The sequence below is a fragment of the Mesocricetus auratus genome, unplaced genomic scaffold (genome assembly GCF_017639785.1).
Source record: "Mesocricetus auratus isolate SY011 unplaced genomic scaffold, BCM_Maur_2.0 Super-Scaffold_100007, whole genome shotgun sequence".
In the NCBI taxonomy this organism is placed as follows: domain Eukaryota; kingdom Metazoa; phylum Chordata; class Mammalia; order Rodentia; family Cricetidae; genus Mesocricetus; species Mesocricetus auratus.
Window position 1 is genome coordinate 14885799 of NW_024429191.1, and position 12333 is coordinate 14898131.

The following is a 12333-nucleotide window of genomic DNA, read 5'->3' on the forward strand; positions in this document are numbered from 1 at the left end:
AAAACACCATAAAACAAACACCATGATAATGCACAGTAACTAAACAAAATAAAAAAAAAGAAAAGATGTTCACTCAAAGGTGTGAAAGAGGTTAGGGAATTAGCAAGTGAATACCCATGGACGCACACAGAGAGCTTAAGCCAGGACCACACATCTAGTAAAGTCCAGTGGTGGTGCATAGTATAACATATGCAGTCCTATACTGTTTTTTGCAAATCCTGCTGAACTTGATGTATGATGTGCTTCATGGATAAGAATGGCCATACATCCTTGCTGCCTGACACCTACCATACATCCTTTCTGTATAACATGGGCAATGTAAGTGTCCTTCATCCTCCAGCTATTAACTCAGCCTGAACAGTAACCCTGCGTGGCGGGTACTGTTGTGCAGTTACATTTGAGGGAACTGAGCTGTCTGCAGATTAGGTCATTTTTCTCCAAGCCATAAATACCGGTTCATGGTGATGGTGGGATCCACAATCAGAATTCAAGCTCAAACAACAGGGCTCTGAAGACAGGGATGGAGCCAGAGAAGGAGGGCGACTTGTGGAAGGTGCATAGATCTAAGAGAATGGGCCTGCATGGAGGAGGAGGAGGAGGAAACAACAACCAAAGAAGCAAGAATGCAAGATGTACAGAAGACAAGGTCAAAGAAAACACTGGCTCAGGCATCACAAGGGCCAAAGCGCCCCAGCCACTCTCCGGGAAAATTGGCGTAGCAGAGTTGGGCTCTACACACACAAGCCAGCAGCAGACCAAGTTAAGTTCATGGTATAGGGGAAGTCTCTACACTGCGATCCTCAAAGAAATCAGACACAAAGTAAAAGACATCTTGACTCCTGGGACATAAATGTTTAAAATAGCTTGAATGTGGACACCAGAACTACATCTTTCTAATTTAAATCTGTCCAAAGTTCCTGAAACAGGAAGTGTCCTAATTTGCTTTCTGTTGCTGATAAAATATTGACCAAAAGCAGCTTGGAAGGAGTTCATTTGCCTTACACTCCCTTATCACGGCCTGCCATTTAGCTAAACCAAAGTAGGATTGCAAGCGATTACCTGGAGGCAGGCACTGAAGCAGAGACCATTAAAGAATGCTACGTGCTGGCTTGCCATCCATGGTTTGTTCAGCTTGCTTTATTATATAGCCCACTTGCTTAGGGATGGTACTGCCCACAGTTGGCTAGGTCTTCCTGCATCAATCATTAATCAAGGAAAATACCCCACAAACAGGACCATACATCAATATGATGGAGGAATTTCTTCAGTTGAAGTTTCTCTCCCCAAGTGGCAAGTTGACAAAATCTAACCAGCATAGCTAGGCTTTCTGTCTGTCCTAGATGATAGCATGGCCACACCCTTGCTATTTCTCCTGGTATCCCATTCATGGAACCCCACAATGAGTACTTTTTCTGAACAATTTCATCATTAAAACATTAAGAGATGAGACCCTGCTTATAGATAGGGAAACTGATGCTAGCAGAGGCTGAGTCCCTTTCCTCAAGGAGATGCTTCCTATGACAGAACCCCCTAGGTATGAATACATGACCACATGCTCAGGGCCATCACACCCACTGCCTCCTGAGTTCTAGCACCATTGGGATCTGTGAAGAGCAAGGATGAATGGAACCTACTGGGTATTTGAGCCTAGGGATTAAAGATGCTGAAAGGGGCTTTGTAAAGAAGGTCAATGTTTAGTAGACAATCCTTCCACCATTTCTGAATGATTTTCACTTGTGGTTTGTCTCAACCGAGGAATCCGTCATTTTACAAAAGCCTAGTAGATATCTGTCATGTTTATGACCACCCAGGATCTGTTGGACACATGCACCACAATTTAGGCATTCATGTGGCAGAAGCTAGGGCCTGTTCTGCCAGCTTCTGTTGTGGCTGTGGCTCAGACTTTTGTCCAGCCAGAGATACCTATGCCAGACACTGAACTAGGCAGCTAGTGGCACAACAGGGATACAAGAATCTCACCTTCTTTGGCTCTGTATAGAAACAAATCATCTCCCCCCAAACATAGTAAAATAAAAATCCCACTTATCAACTGCTTCTCTTCTACCCATGCCCAGTTGCATCCTGCATGTTGATACAGGAGAATCCTCACCCTCTCAAGTGTTCATGAGCAGTAGGTACAAAGAAAAATGTCAGAAAACAAACACTGAGAGCTAGATTAGCAATTACTAACATGGGACAAAAGAACAAAGGGTATCTAGAAATGACACTGCCAGACGAAATGAGCCCTAAAGCAATAATTATGTTACTCCTCTCCAGATGGCTGAAGAGTCTCAAAGCATTGATATTCTGCTTTCTAGTTTCCAAGGAAGATGTTCCTGCCTATGGGAAAGTACCCTAACACCCCTGAACCCTTACAGACTCAGGAGAAAGACCATTGCTAAACACTCTACAGCGAACAGGACACACAGCTTCGAGAAGTTCCTGTTATAAGACAGTAGACACTCTGTTGGCCATCATGCATTTTTGTTCAGGGGAAGTATTTGGGAATAGTCTTTTATTGCTATAAAGACATCACTTCTAGACAAATGCTAGTGACACCTCATATGTGTGAGATACAAGAAATACCAGACTGCCCCATACTCTAGGAAACCAGAGTACCAAAATTACTGTGAAGGGTTAGATGTTCTACAAAATGATGTGTATGGAAGTAGAAAAGAAAGGAAATTAACAAATGTGCTTTTTTTCCAGGACATAGATAAGAAATGTAAATGGAAAAAGACAAGAAGGACAGGAAAGAGGGACAGAGCATTAAAGAAACAGATAATACCAACAGGAAGAACTGACGATGATATGATGAATCAAAAGGTATGATCTATTCTTACAGACCAAATATTGTTTCTAGGAAAAAGAGGTGAGAAATCCTGACCCATGTATCTGGAATGACAAGGTCTGATTCCTTGAATTCCAAGAAGGTCAACACTTAACAAAGGCAGGAAAAGCTACTCTTGGTTCACAACTAATTGAAAAATTTGCAAGAACAATTGCCAAGATCTAACTAATTGGGAAAGCAGAGGGTTAGGAACAGATACTTTGGTTGTTAAATAAACTAAGGCATACAGGTTTGGGGCATCATTCTATTCCTTACCTGAAGTTTTAGTGTGAAATTTATGCTATCTATTCATCCACTATCACTATCAGATGAACAAAGAGACTTCAGCTTTCTTTTGGTAAGGCAACTCTCCAGACAAAGTGTATACTCTAAGAAACTGGCCTTACCCACACAGACACACAGTTCACTTGAGTCACACAACCACACTGTCTGATTAAGATCTTAGCACATGACCTAAGACTGTTCTTGACATAAAATCTTGCTGGAATGACAAGGAAGCCAGGGCAGCTTCAGCTGAGAGAATATGCAGTCCCATACTGGAAATCATGCCTCAAAAGTGGCCAACAAAATGAAATCAGAGTCCAAATCTAGAGGGAGGATACCATATGACACTTAGCATCAGGACACAGTCATGCCGAGGCTCCATCTAGCCTCTAGGCTTTTCAATATTATGAACTAAAATGAAGTCTTGTTTCTCTCTAAGTCGATTTCAGTTGAGTAGTCTTCATTCATGCTAATAAGAGTCTAGACAATATAACCCCTGAAGACATTTTTCATATTTCCTATTATGCACAACCAATCTAATACATATTTAATCAACAGGCTATCTAACTTTATCACACAGATAAGACAAACATAAAGCAATCTTTGGCTGGCTACATTTGAATGTCTCCATCTCCAGAGCTCTTCAAGGAGACAGCCAACCTCTGATCCTGACCATCAAAGTCCCTTAAGGTTCTCCGGCATATAATCACTTGCTGGCTGTGAGGATATCCACAGCAGACAGCAAAGCCTCAGAAACCAGTTAATCTTCCGTCACAGCTGTCAAGAGCCAAATTAATGGCAAAGCCCTTGCATTCTGCTCTTTCACCAGCACCTCTAGTACTGAACACAGATTCCTAGAAATTTTCCTAAGTAATCTCAAATCAAATGAAGAATTCTAAGCAAAACAAAGAACAACCTCAAATCACATAAATCGCATTCACTGAGTGAAATGTCATTGTCATATGGTATCATTCTTTTGTCGTCCCCAAATGAGCTTAGAGAAAAAATATTATATATTCAGGATCTCTAGGCTAGATTTGAAATTTCAAGGTTGATTTTTAAAAATCAAAATCTAAAATCTAGCTACATTTTTTCTTTCCTTTTTTTTTCTTTTTTCTTTTTTTTTGTGGCAGTAGGGAATAGAACCCAGGACCACATGCATGCTCTGCAAAGCCCTCTGCCACCTAGCCAGATCTCCAATCCTGGTATAATTTATTTATCAAAAAATCTTCTATTTTTCAATAAAAGAAAAAATCTCCTATAGTAAAAAATACTATTGTATTACTGTATCGTATTGGTTCCAGAGCTAATCAATCACCTTCACACAACAAAAATACTCACTGTGAGAATAATGTCCTCGACCGAACAATGAACTTGAACACATATTCTAAAGCTTTTAGAGTTCTGAGGATGGGCTCACACTGTTCCCCTCTGCTGGAGGTATCCAAGTAAGTCTTCAGCACCGTCATCAATTTCCTGAATAAGGGATAATATTTTCAAAATACATCTCTTTCTACTCCACAGCATGGTAATTAGTTTGCACAGGAAATTATAAGGCATTCAATCAAAGGTTAAAGGTGGTGGTGCAGCAAAGCTCACGACTCATTTGCAAGTACAAAAATAACTTCTCCAAAATATATTTATTACAGGCAATGAATAAGTATTTCCTGCCCATAAAGAAGCCAGCAAAGATAAAGTTGTGAGGGAAAAAATAATCTTCTGACAAGGAAAAATAACTAGGCATAATCAAGGGATGAGTTAGGATGATGGTAATAATGTCTTTTTCAACTTCTTCTATATAGACATGCTATTGTAATTACCATGGAGCTCCTTTGCTTAGACACTTTCTACGGCTATTTATTACCAGTAGGTCAGACTTTAGAGGGCTCTATCCATCTTTCAAGGTCTCTTCACAAGTTGGCTGTCACTGAATTTGCCTGTGGGTTTCCATCTTTGACCCTGGGTCTCCTTCAGCCAATCAACCCTGAGCTACTGAGCATGCACATTGAGACTCACAGGTGACTTCTTAATACACAGCAGTCAGCTAGCTGAATGATCCAATAAACTACCTGATTATTTGCCACTGTACACTATTCCCCTATTCTCTGAGGTTTTGGTTATGTCTAGGATATGTGAATCATTAAAGCATGAGTTGGATAATTTGTTAGAAAAGGGAAAATTCACACATATGAGCGCCAATGGGAAATGCTCAAGTTCCCTGTGTCCCATGCATCTTGGGAGGACAAACATGGGTGCATAGGAAAACCTTGTATACACAGCTACTTACTTGTAGGCCAAGGTAGCACTGAAATGCTGTTGAATGTAAGCTTCCAGAACAGTGTTAAAATGCTGGAATTTCCGGTCTGCAATGAGTCCTATTATGTAGATCTGAAGAGGAGTCAGAATTATTGGGGGTGCTTTGGGGGGGTTGCCCAGAGCAGAAAACTATTCACCTGGTATAACTGAACTCTTGCCACGATTCTTTTGTCCAAGAGATAAGCCCTGTAATGAATAATTAATCCTTTTCACTAATACATTGTCTCTCCAGAAAAGAGTATTTCAAAAAGTGTGCTTTGGGGTATTAGGAGATTAAAGAATTTCCTGCTCAATTAAGAGAAATCTCAGGTTGTCATTAGATTGTCTTCTTTGTGGTAGGACTTCCAGGGTTGGTAATATAGGAATATTATGAATATACAGGAGGCTCATTTAACATTCACCTCTTCCATAAGTAATTTAATCAAAGGACCTTTTAGTCACGAAGCATCTTTACTGTAAGGCTAGCATTCTAGGGGACTGTCTAAATGCACTTGAGAAAGCCACTTATCTGCAAGCAACCTCCTTGAAGATGAAAACATTCATGACACATGGCTATTGTATCAAGAATTTGCTGGTCATGGATAATCCTAATAGTCTTTCTTTTTTAAAATTATATTAAATGTATTAATTACTTTATTGATTGACAATGCAATGGGTGAAACCCAGAGCTTCCCACATGCTGGTGAGTGCTCTGGCACAGGGCTATGTCTCCAGCCCCAGTTTCTCGTGGATTTGCAAGAGAGAGACAAGGGTGAGACCTATGGAAAGGCAGGAGGAAAGTATGGATGGCTTTCTGCTGTGAAAAGTTCATTGGGAAAACCAAAATGACCCTTGTTAATTATAGGACATCAAGAAGAGATCACAAGACAGATAGGGTAACACCTGGGTGGTTTATAGCCTGGCCTCCGACTAGCTCCTGGCATTTCTGGAAAGCCAGGCAGTCATTCAGCAGTTCCCAGTCTCATGAACTGTCAACCAGGCATCAACAATCTGACATGAACACTTAACCCCACCCCTACTCCCATCACCTGCCAAGGATCAGACCCTCAGATGAACAGGAAACACCAAAGAGAACCAGCAGCCACTCATTGGTCTGCTTGCCAAAGGTTCTAAAACCTCAAAATATTTATGGACAGAACCACATAGCCCACATGTTGCTATTTTTCTCACAGTACATGCATTCAAACCTGATGTTGCTGAATAATTGTCCCCACACTCTTACCAAAGCATCAAAGACGAGGATGTCATACTCATTGCTTTGGGAGTGTTCCATCATGATATTGAAAAGGGCATCCAGAGTGTCCTGGAGGAACTGGATAAAGAAGACAGTTGCAGTCAGAAAGAGGGCAGATAGTCCACACATCTCATCCCTGTGTGTCCTTCCAAGAGAACAGGAACACACATCCAACATGTGCCACATTCAAGGTGTCCAGAGCAGTTTCATGCATAAGCTCCAGGACTTGGAGTGACATAATCCCGCAGTTGTGGCACAGATCCATATATTATGACATTTCCCATGTACAGAAGAGCAAAACCACTTCCATGTGCAACAATGAAGAAGACCCTGCAAACACTATTTTAAGTAAAATAAGTTAGACATACAATGCTCATTCTCAGTTATGAACACCAAGAGCAAGGAGAAAAAATATCAGTGATGATGGTGGTGAACCTAATGGTTGCTCCTCTGATGGAAGTATATGAGGACCACTACCAATTCTGCACCTTCATTGCCATAGGCTAGATGGTATAAGAATTCTTTCAGCTGCACTTGACAATTCTCTGTACCTATATTACTGTATGCAAATAACAACAAAATCCAATAACCAAATGTTTTTAAAGAAGAAAACATAGAAGACAATGTAATCCATCCCCCGCCCTCACCCCAGCAAGCTGACTTCTCCAGACTGCCCAAATACAACAGACCCGGGGGAATTCCTTTGCCTTTCCTAAATTAGGTAGATGGGTCAATGGTGTGTATTTAAAGCATTGATCAGGAAATTTTGCCGCTGTTTCTCCAGGTTCGTGCAATTAAATAGAACTTGATTCCCTTCTTCCCTCCTAAGAGAGAAGCCAATAAATTTCCCGCAATCCCTCAAGACACAGAGTGACCACACAAAGATGTCTGATCGCTGCTTTCTAGATATTCAAAGTTCTTGATGCAAACACGATCACCAGGACAACCAGGAGACCAGTTCCAAGTCATAGTGCTACAAAGGAGAGCTGGTTTAATTGGCCCCGCTGTTCAGATACCTCCCCATTTCCCACTACCATGAGGAAGCAGTGTCTGACATTTGCATTGATTTCTACTTGCTTCACTTAAAATGTAAGCCCCGGTGTCTTTCTTTAACTCATCATTAATATATAATGCTTTCTAAGCAGCAGAAACTATTTTTTCATTTCTACCAATATGCATACAGTATTAAGATACCATACTGTTACTATATTACTATATGAGACAGTGGGTAAAACAAAAACATTAGTTAATGTATCTTGACTTCCCCATGTTTTATATGTTTTAGTCCACCTAATATTATGCACTATGTATAAGAGACTGTGTTGAGTAATTTTTAAATGTTATCACTTCAAAGGCTCATAACAATCCTGAGAAATGTGTCATAGTCATAATATTATGACATGAAAACATGAAAGTGGGAGAGCTGAGATCTACATTCAAGTTGGTTTATTTCCAGGGCCTAATTCAGCAGGTTTTTTGGATGCCTAATGTTCAGCACCTGCCTGGATTTCCCAACAGAGTTTCCGCAAGGTGGATTGGGCCAGTATGTTATGATCCGAGGTCAAATCATTCCACTCCTTCAACATTTTGTTCTGCCCCTCACAGCTCTGACACTGGTGGATGAATCTGAGCAAAGTTCCACTAACCTTCACCACTTCCTCTCCATCCACAATCTTCAACTTCTCTAAATTCTCCTGGAGCAGTTGTGGCTTCATCCGCCACTTCAGCAAACCCAGCAAACCCACTAGAGAAGATTCAAGAGAGAGATTTACCATTACTGGGTAAACACCTGGCCTCCCCTGGGCTTTAAGCTCATGTGCACAACACCACAGACCCAATTCTCAGTGGTTCCATTACCGTTCTGTGTGAGCTTTGTGGAGCACACCAGGGTGGAAATAGAGAACACATCACGGGAGCTGACAGAAAGGCCCCCCACGCTGCTGGAGCTCCGGCTCAGGGTGGCTCCCTTGTTTTCCACATGGTGTCGGTAAGACGGAAGTGTCAGGTAAGCGCTGGCATCTTCCATCTTCTTGCTGTCTCCCTAGAAACAACACTTTGGTCATTGCTCCAGGGCAAGCCACACAGAGCCTGCCGTGGTCAAATTATGTACAATGTAAGGTGGGAAGTTCTGAAACAGTAAGGAAATCATCTGAGAAGCGGTATGAGGCAGGACTGTTTTCCCACAAAATCAGTAGGAATCCAAAATCATATAAGTGGAAAGGGGGTGGCTCTGTGAACAGTATAAAGGGTAATAAGAGAATTGAAACTCCCAGACCATAAAAAAAATCCATCTTAAATTTTTGAGACAAAAAGAAAAGGTAAGATGCCCACTGGTAATATAGGAAATCCATTCTAAACTAGAGGTTAATGACAAAGGTCATACACATCTGGACCTTCTTTCTACTCAAGTCCATGTCACCTCTCTGGGTCATGCTTCTCATTCATAAGCTGTCACAGGGTTTCTTGGAAGGATAAGCATTACAGGAGGCTATACTGTGTCCTCACTCTGCAACAGGAACTGTACCAGCTCCCTTTTCTGCCTCAATTCACCTCACTTAAGGCCCATAATCATCCAAAACATATCCTGCTAGCCTCAGTTTGCAGATGAGGAAAACTAAGATTAGTGTCTTTACGTGCGAGAGGAAACAACTGCCACTGTTCCTCTGCCCCCCAAGTTCACAGGCTTTGGGGGAAGAAAGACTTTCAAGCCAAGATGAGGTCATGAAGGAGAAAACAGAGGCTATAGAAGAAAGGAACTTTCTGAGAAGGGCAAAGAGTCTCAAGAGAAAGTATCATGTGATGTGGTTATGTTGGCCAGTCCAAGATAGGCATCAGGGCATTTGCAGTCTGAAAGCTGACAAATCTGAGATGAATGTCTGGTCTTACCTATGCCCTGATCTCTTACCTATGCCCATTTCATGCTTTGTCTCCAGCACAGAACTGACAGTTGTATCCCTCTGTTCGGACAGTGGAAAACAATGTAGGGAAGATCCAAGAAAACACTCCCCACACCATCTTGTGAACAGCGCAAGTCCCCAGAGGTAAAATCAGAAGAGTAGGTAGGCATACACTTTAGCCCTTACATGGCCTTTCATCTTGTTGAGTTTCCACATGTGCCACCATAACTGCTTGCTGTGGATTGACTGTGATGGCTAGCAGCAACAGCTAACCTGACAGGATCTAGGAGACAAGCCTCTGGGCATGACTCTGAGGGAGTTCCTAGACTGAGTTAATTAGCTGACTGTGATGGCATATATCTTTAATCCCAGTTAGGAGATAGACACAAGCATATTTCTATGAGCTCAGCATCAGCCTGGTCTACATACAGAGTTCCAGGCCAGGTAAGATTCTATAGTGAGATCCTTTCTCAACATATAATAAGAAACATTATATTAGATCAATTGAGGTTGGAACACCTACCCTAGATGTGGGCAGTACCATCCATGTGCTGGGGTCTCTGACCAGCATTGGTTCTCTCCTGTTTGTAGACTGGTGTGCAATATAGACAAAGTCCTGAAGCTCCTGTCTCCATCACTGTCTCATGATGATGCATATTATTCTAGAATCATGAGCCCAAATAAGTCTTCCTTCCTTCAGTGTTTCCCAGACATTTTGTCACAGCAGTGAGAGAAGTAACTTATATTTCCCCAACATTCATGTGCTGGATGCCAGTGTAGAGTTGAAGCCACAAGAGCTTTTGGAGATTTTGGGCCATTGTGTCACTGTCCTTGGAAGGAATTAGATAACTCTCTTGGGATTATAGTTACTTCCCAAGGAAGGATTGCTATAAAATCCTGAGCTTGATGCCACCAAGTCTATGTGACTTCCTGCTTGGGATGTGTTCTCTTTCTCACACATAAACTCTTGCCAAAGATGTGACACAGCCAAGAGCTTAGCAGTGGGGACACCATGTTCTCCAACCCCAAAACTGTGGGCTAAGGAACCTCTTTGAGTCACAGTGTAGTCTGCCTCAGGTATTTTGCTATAATATCGTGTAGTAGACTAAAATGCTGCTCTCAAAATTGAAGCAAAGATGGAACTTTAACTTAGTGACAGAGTGCTTGCCTCATGTGACACCCTGAGTTTAGTCTCCAGGACTGCCCTCTCCCTTCCTCCAATGAAGAAGAAAAAAAAAAAAAGAAAAAAGGAAAAGGAAACTGAGACTTAAGAAGCCATGAGATGAGCAGCAGGGTCTGGGGCCCTAGATTTTAACAGCTACTGTGTAGCATCCTTCAAATGTTTCTTGTATGTTTTCTACATATTTCTGACAAGAGACCAGAGCCCTTTTCTTCATGGAGGCTTTGCTCATCACTGTCCTGTTGGTAAGCAATGTCTCATTTCCTCCTTACATGGATTCACCAAGGGCTCAAAGACCAGGAAATAGGCGCCCAAAAAAGTTAAGGCTTTGTCCAAGGTTGCACAGCTCATGAACCCTGGGGAGCATGATTTTGGAGCAACTAAGCCATCTTGCCACCACCCTTCTGTTTCCTGCAAGTCCTACTCCATCTTACCTTGAGAATAACCAACTCGTGGTATCCATCATGCAATGTGGTTCCATCTTCCTTCATCAGCTTCACATAGGACATGGCAAAGTTCTTTTCTCCTTTGTCTTTAGCTGGAGAAAGCATTGCAAGGTCACAAGAAGAAAGAATTGAAAAACCAAGTGCCAGTCAGATGTTCTCTCTCCTTATTGGGACTGCAGACATATCATGAGTAGCATACTCACATTCTAGTGATGACCGGTGTCGAAACATGAACCGCAGGTGGATCCTCTGCATATCTTCAATAGGGACAGCCACCTCAGCGGGCAAAAAGGACAGCTCAGGAGACCATAAGTTGTACAGACCCCAGCCCGACCCACCCCTGGCCTTAGTAGCTTGACCATTTAACTTGGAACAGTAAGTCCTGATTTACTTCCCAGCCATCAAGACTGATGAGCTGTAAATAAATTACATAAGAACTAGCTATAAGGAGAAAATAAAGTATCAGATGTAATCCATTTGGCAAATTGCATCCCCAGCCAATGAAAAGAGGTCCATAAATTAAAGCAAGGAAAAATGAATCTCCCCAAATTGATATAAAAGTCACATAACTTTAGCATGTGATTTGATGCACTGCAAGCTGCAGCATGCACATTTTCCCTGCATTCCCCAGGAGCCCTGGGAATTGCAGCTGGACTTGAGAGCTTTGCTTGATGGGTCTCACATGTGCAAACTAATAACAGTGCATATATATATATATATATATTACAATCTATATTTAACCTATACGCATATATTATACATACATATGTATTACAATCTATATTTAACCTATACACACATATATTATATATATGTATGTATATATTCTGGCCTCATCCCCTCTTTGGTTGACACATGCTTTTGCTTTCAAAGCCACTCCATGAGGACAAACACCTAGAGGTCACCTCAGCACAGTCCTCCAATGCAACCACCTCCAGTCCACTGACCCCTTCATCTGAAGTGCTTTCAGCCTGGCTCTCAACAACACTGCTTCCTAAGTCTCAGGTGGCAATTCAGGACAACACAGACAAGCTAGGCTCTCTGCAAGAACCACACTTGAATTTGAAAGGATGGCAGGCTTGCACTGTACAGGAGACTATTAAAAGAGGTGTATGTTGTGATACATTCTGTTTCAAAACATAAAA

The 12333-nt window shown here is 41.8% G+C and overlaps 1 protein-coding gene across 1 annotated transcript in view; it reads right to left on the reverse strand.

Moving 5' to 3' along the window:
- Positions 1 to 12333, reverse strand: part of Dock2 (dedicator of cytokinesis 2) — a 409830-nt gene that overhangs the window by 316747 nt on the left and 80750 nt on the right. The window contains exons 16-22 of the mRNA XM_040748446.1: positions 11392 to 11464; positions 11177 to 11280; positions 8523 to 8706; positions 8312 to 8409; positions 6654 to 6743; positions 5403 to 5503; positions 4457 to 4591 (exon numbers count right to left, since the gene is read on the reverse strand). Of these exons, the coding sequence (XP_040604380.1) occupies positions 4457 to 4591; positions 5403 to 5503; positions 6654 to 6743; positions 8312 to 8409; positions 8523 to 8706; positions 11177 to 11280; positions 11392 to 11464 (785 nt within the window). The remainder of the gene's footprint in view (positions 1 to 4456; positions 4592 to 5402; positions 5504 to 6653; positions 6744 to 8311; positions 8410 to 8522; positions 8707 to 11176; positions 11281 to 11391; positions 11465 to 12333) is intronic.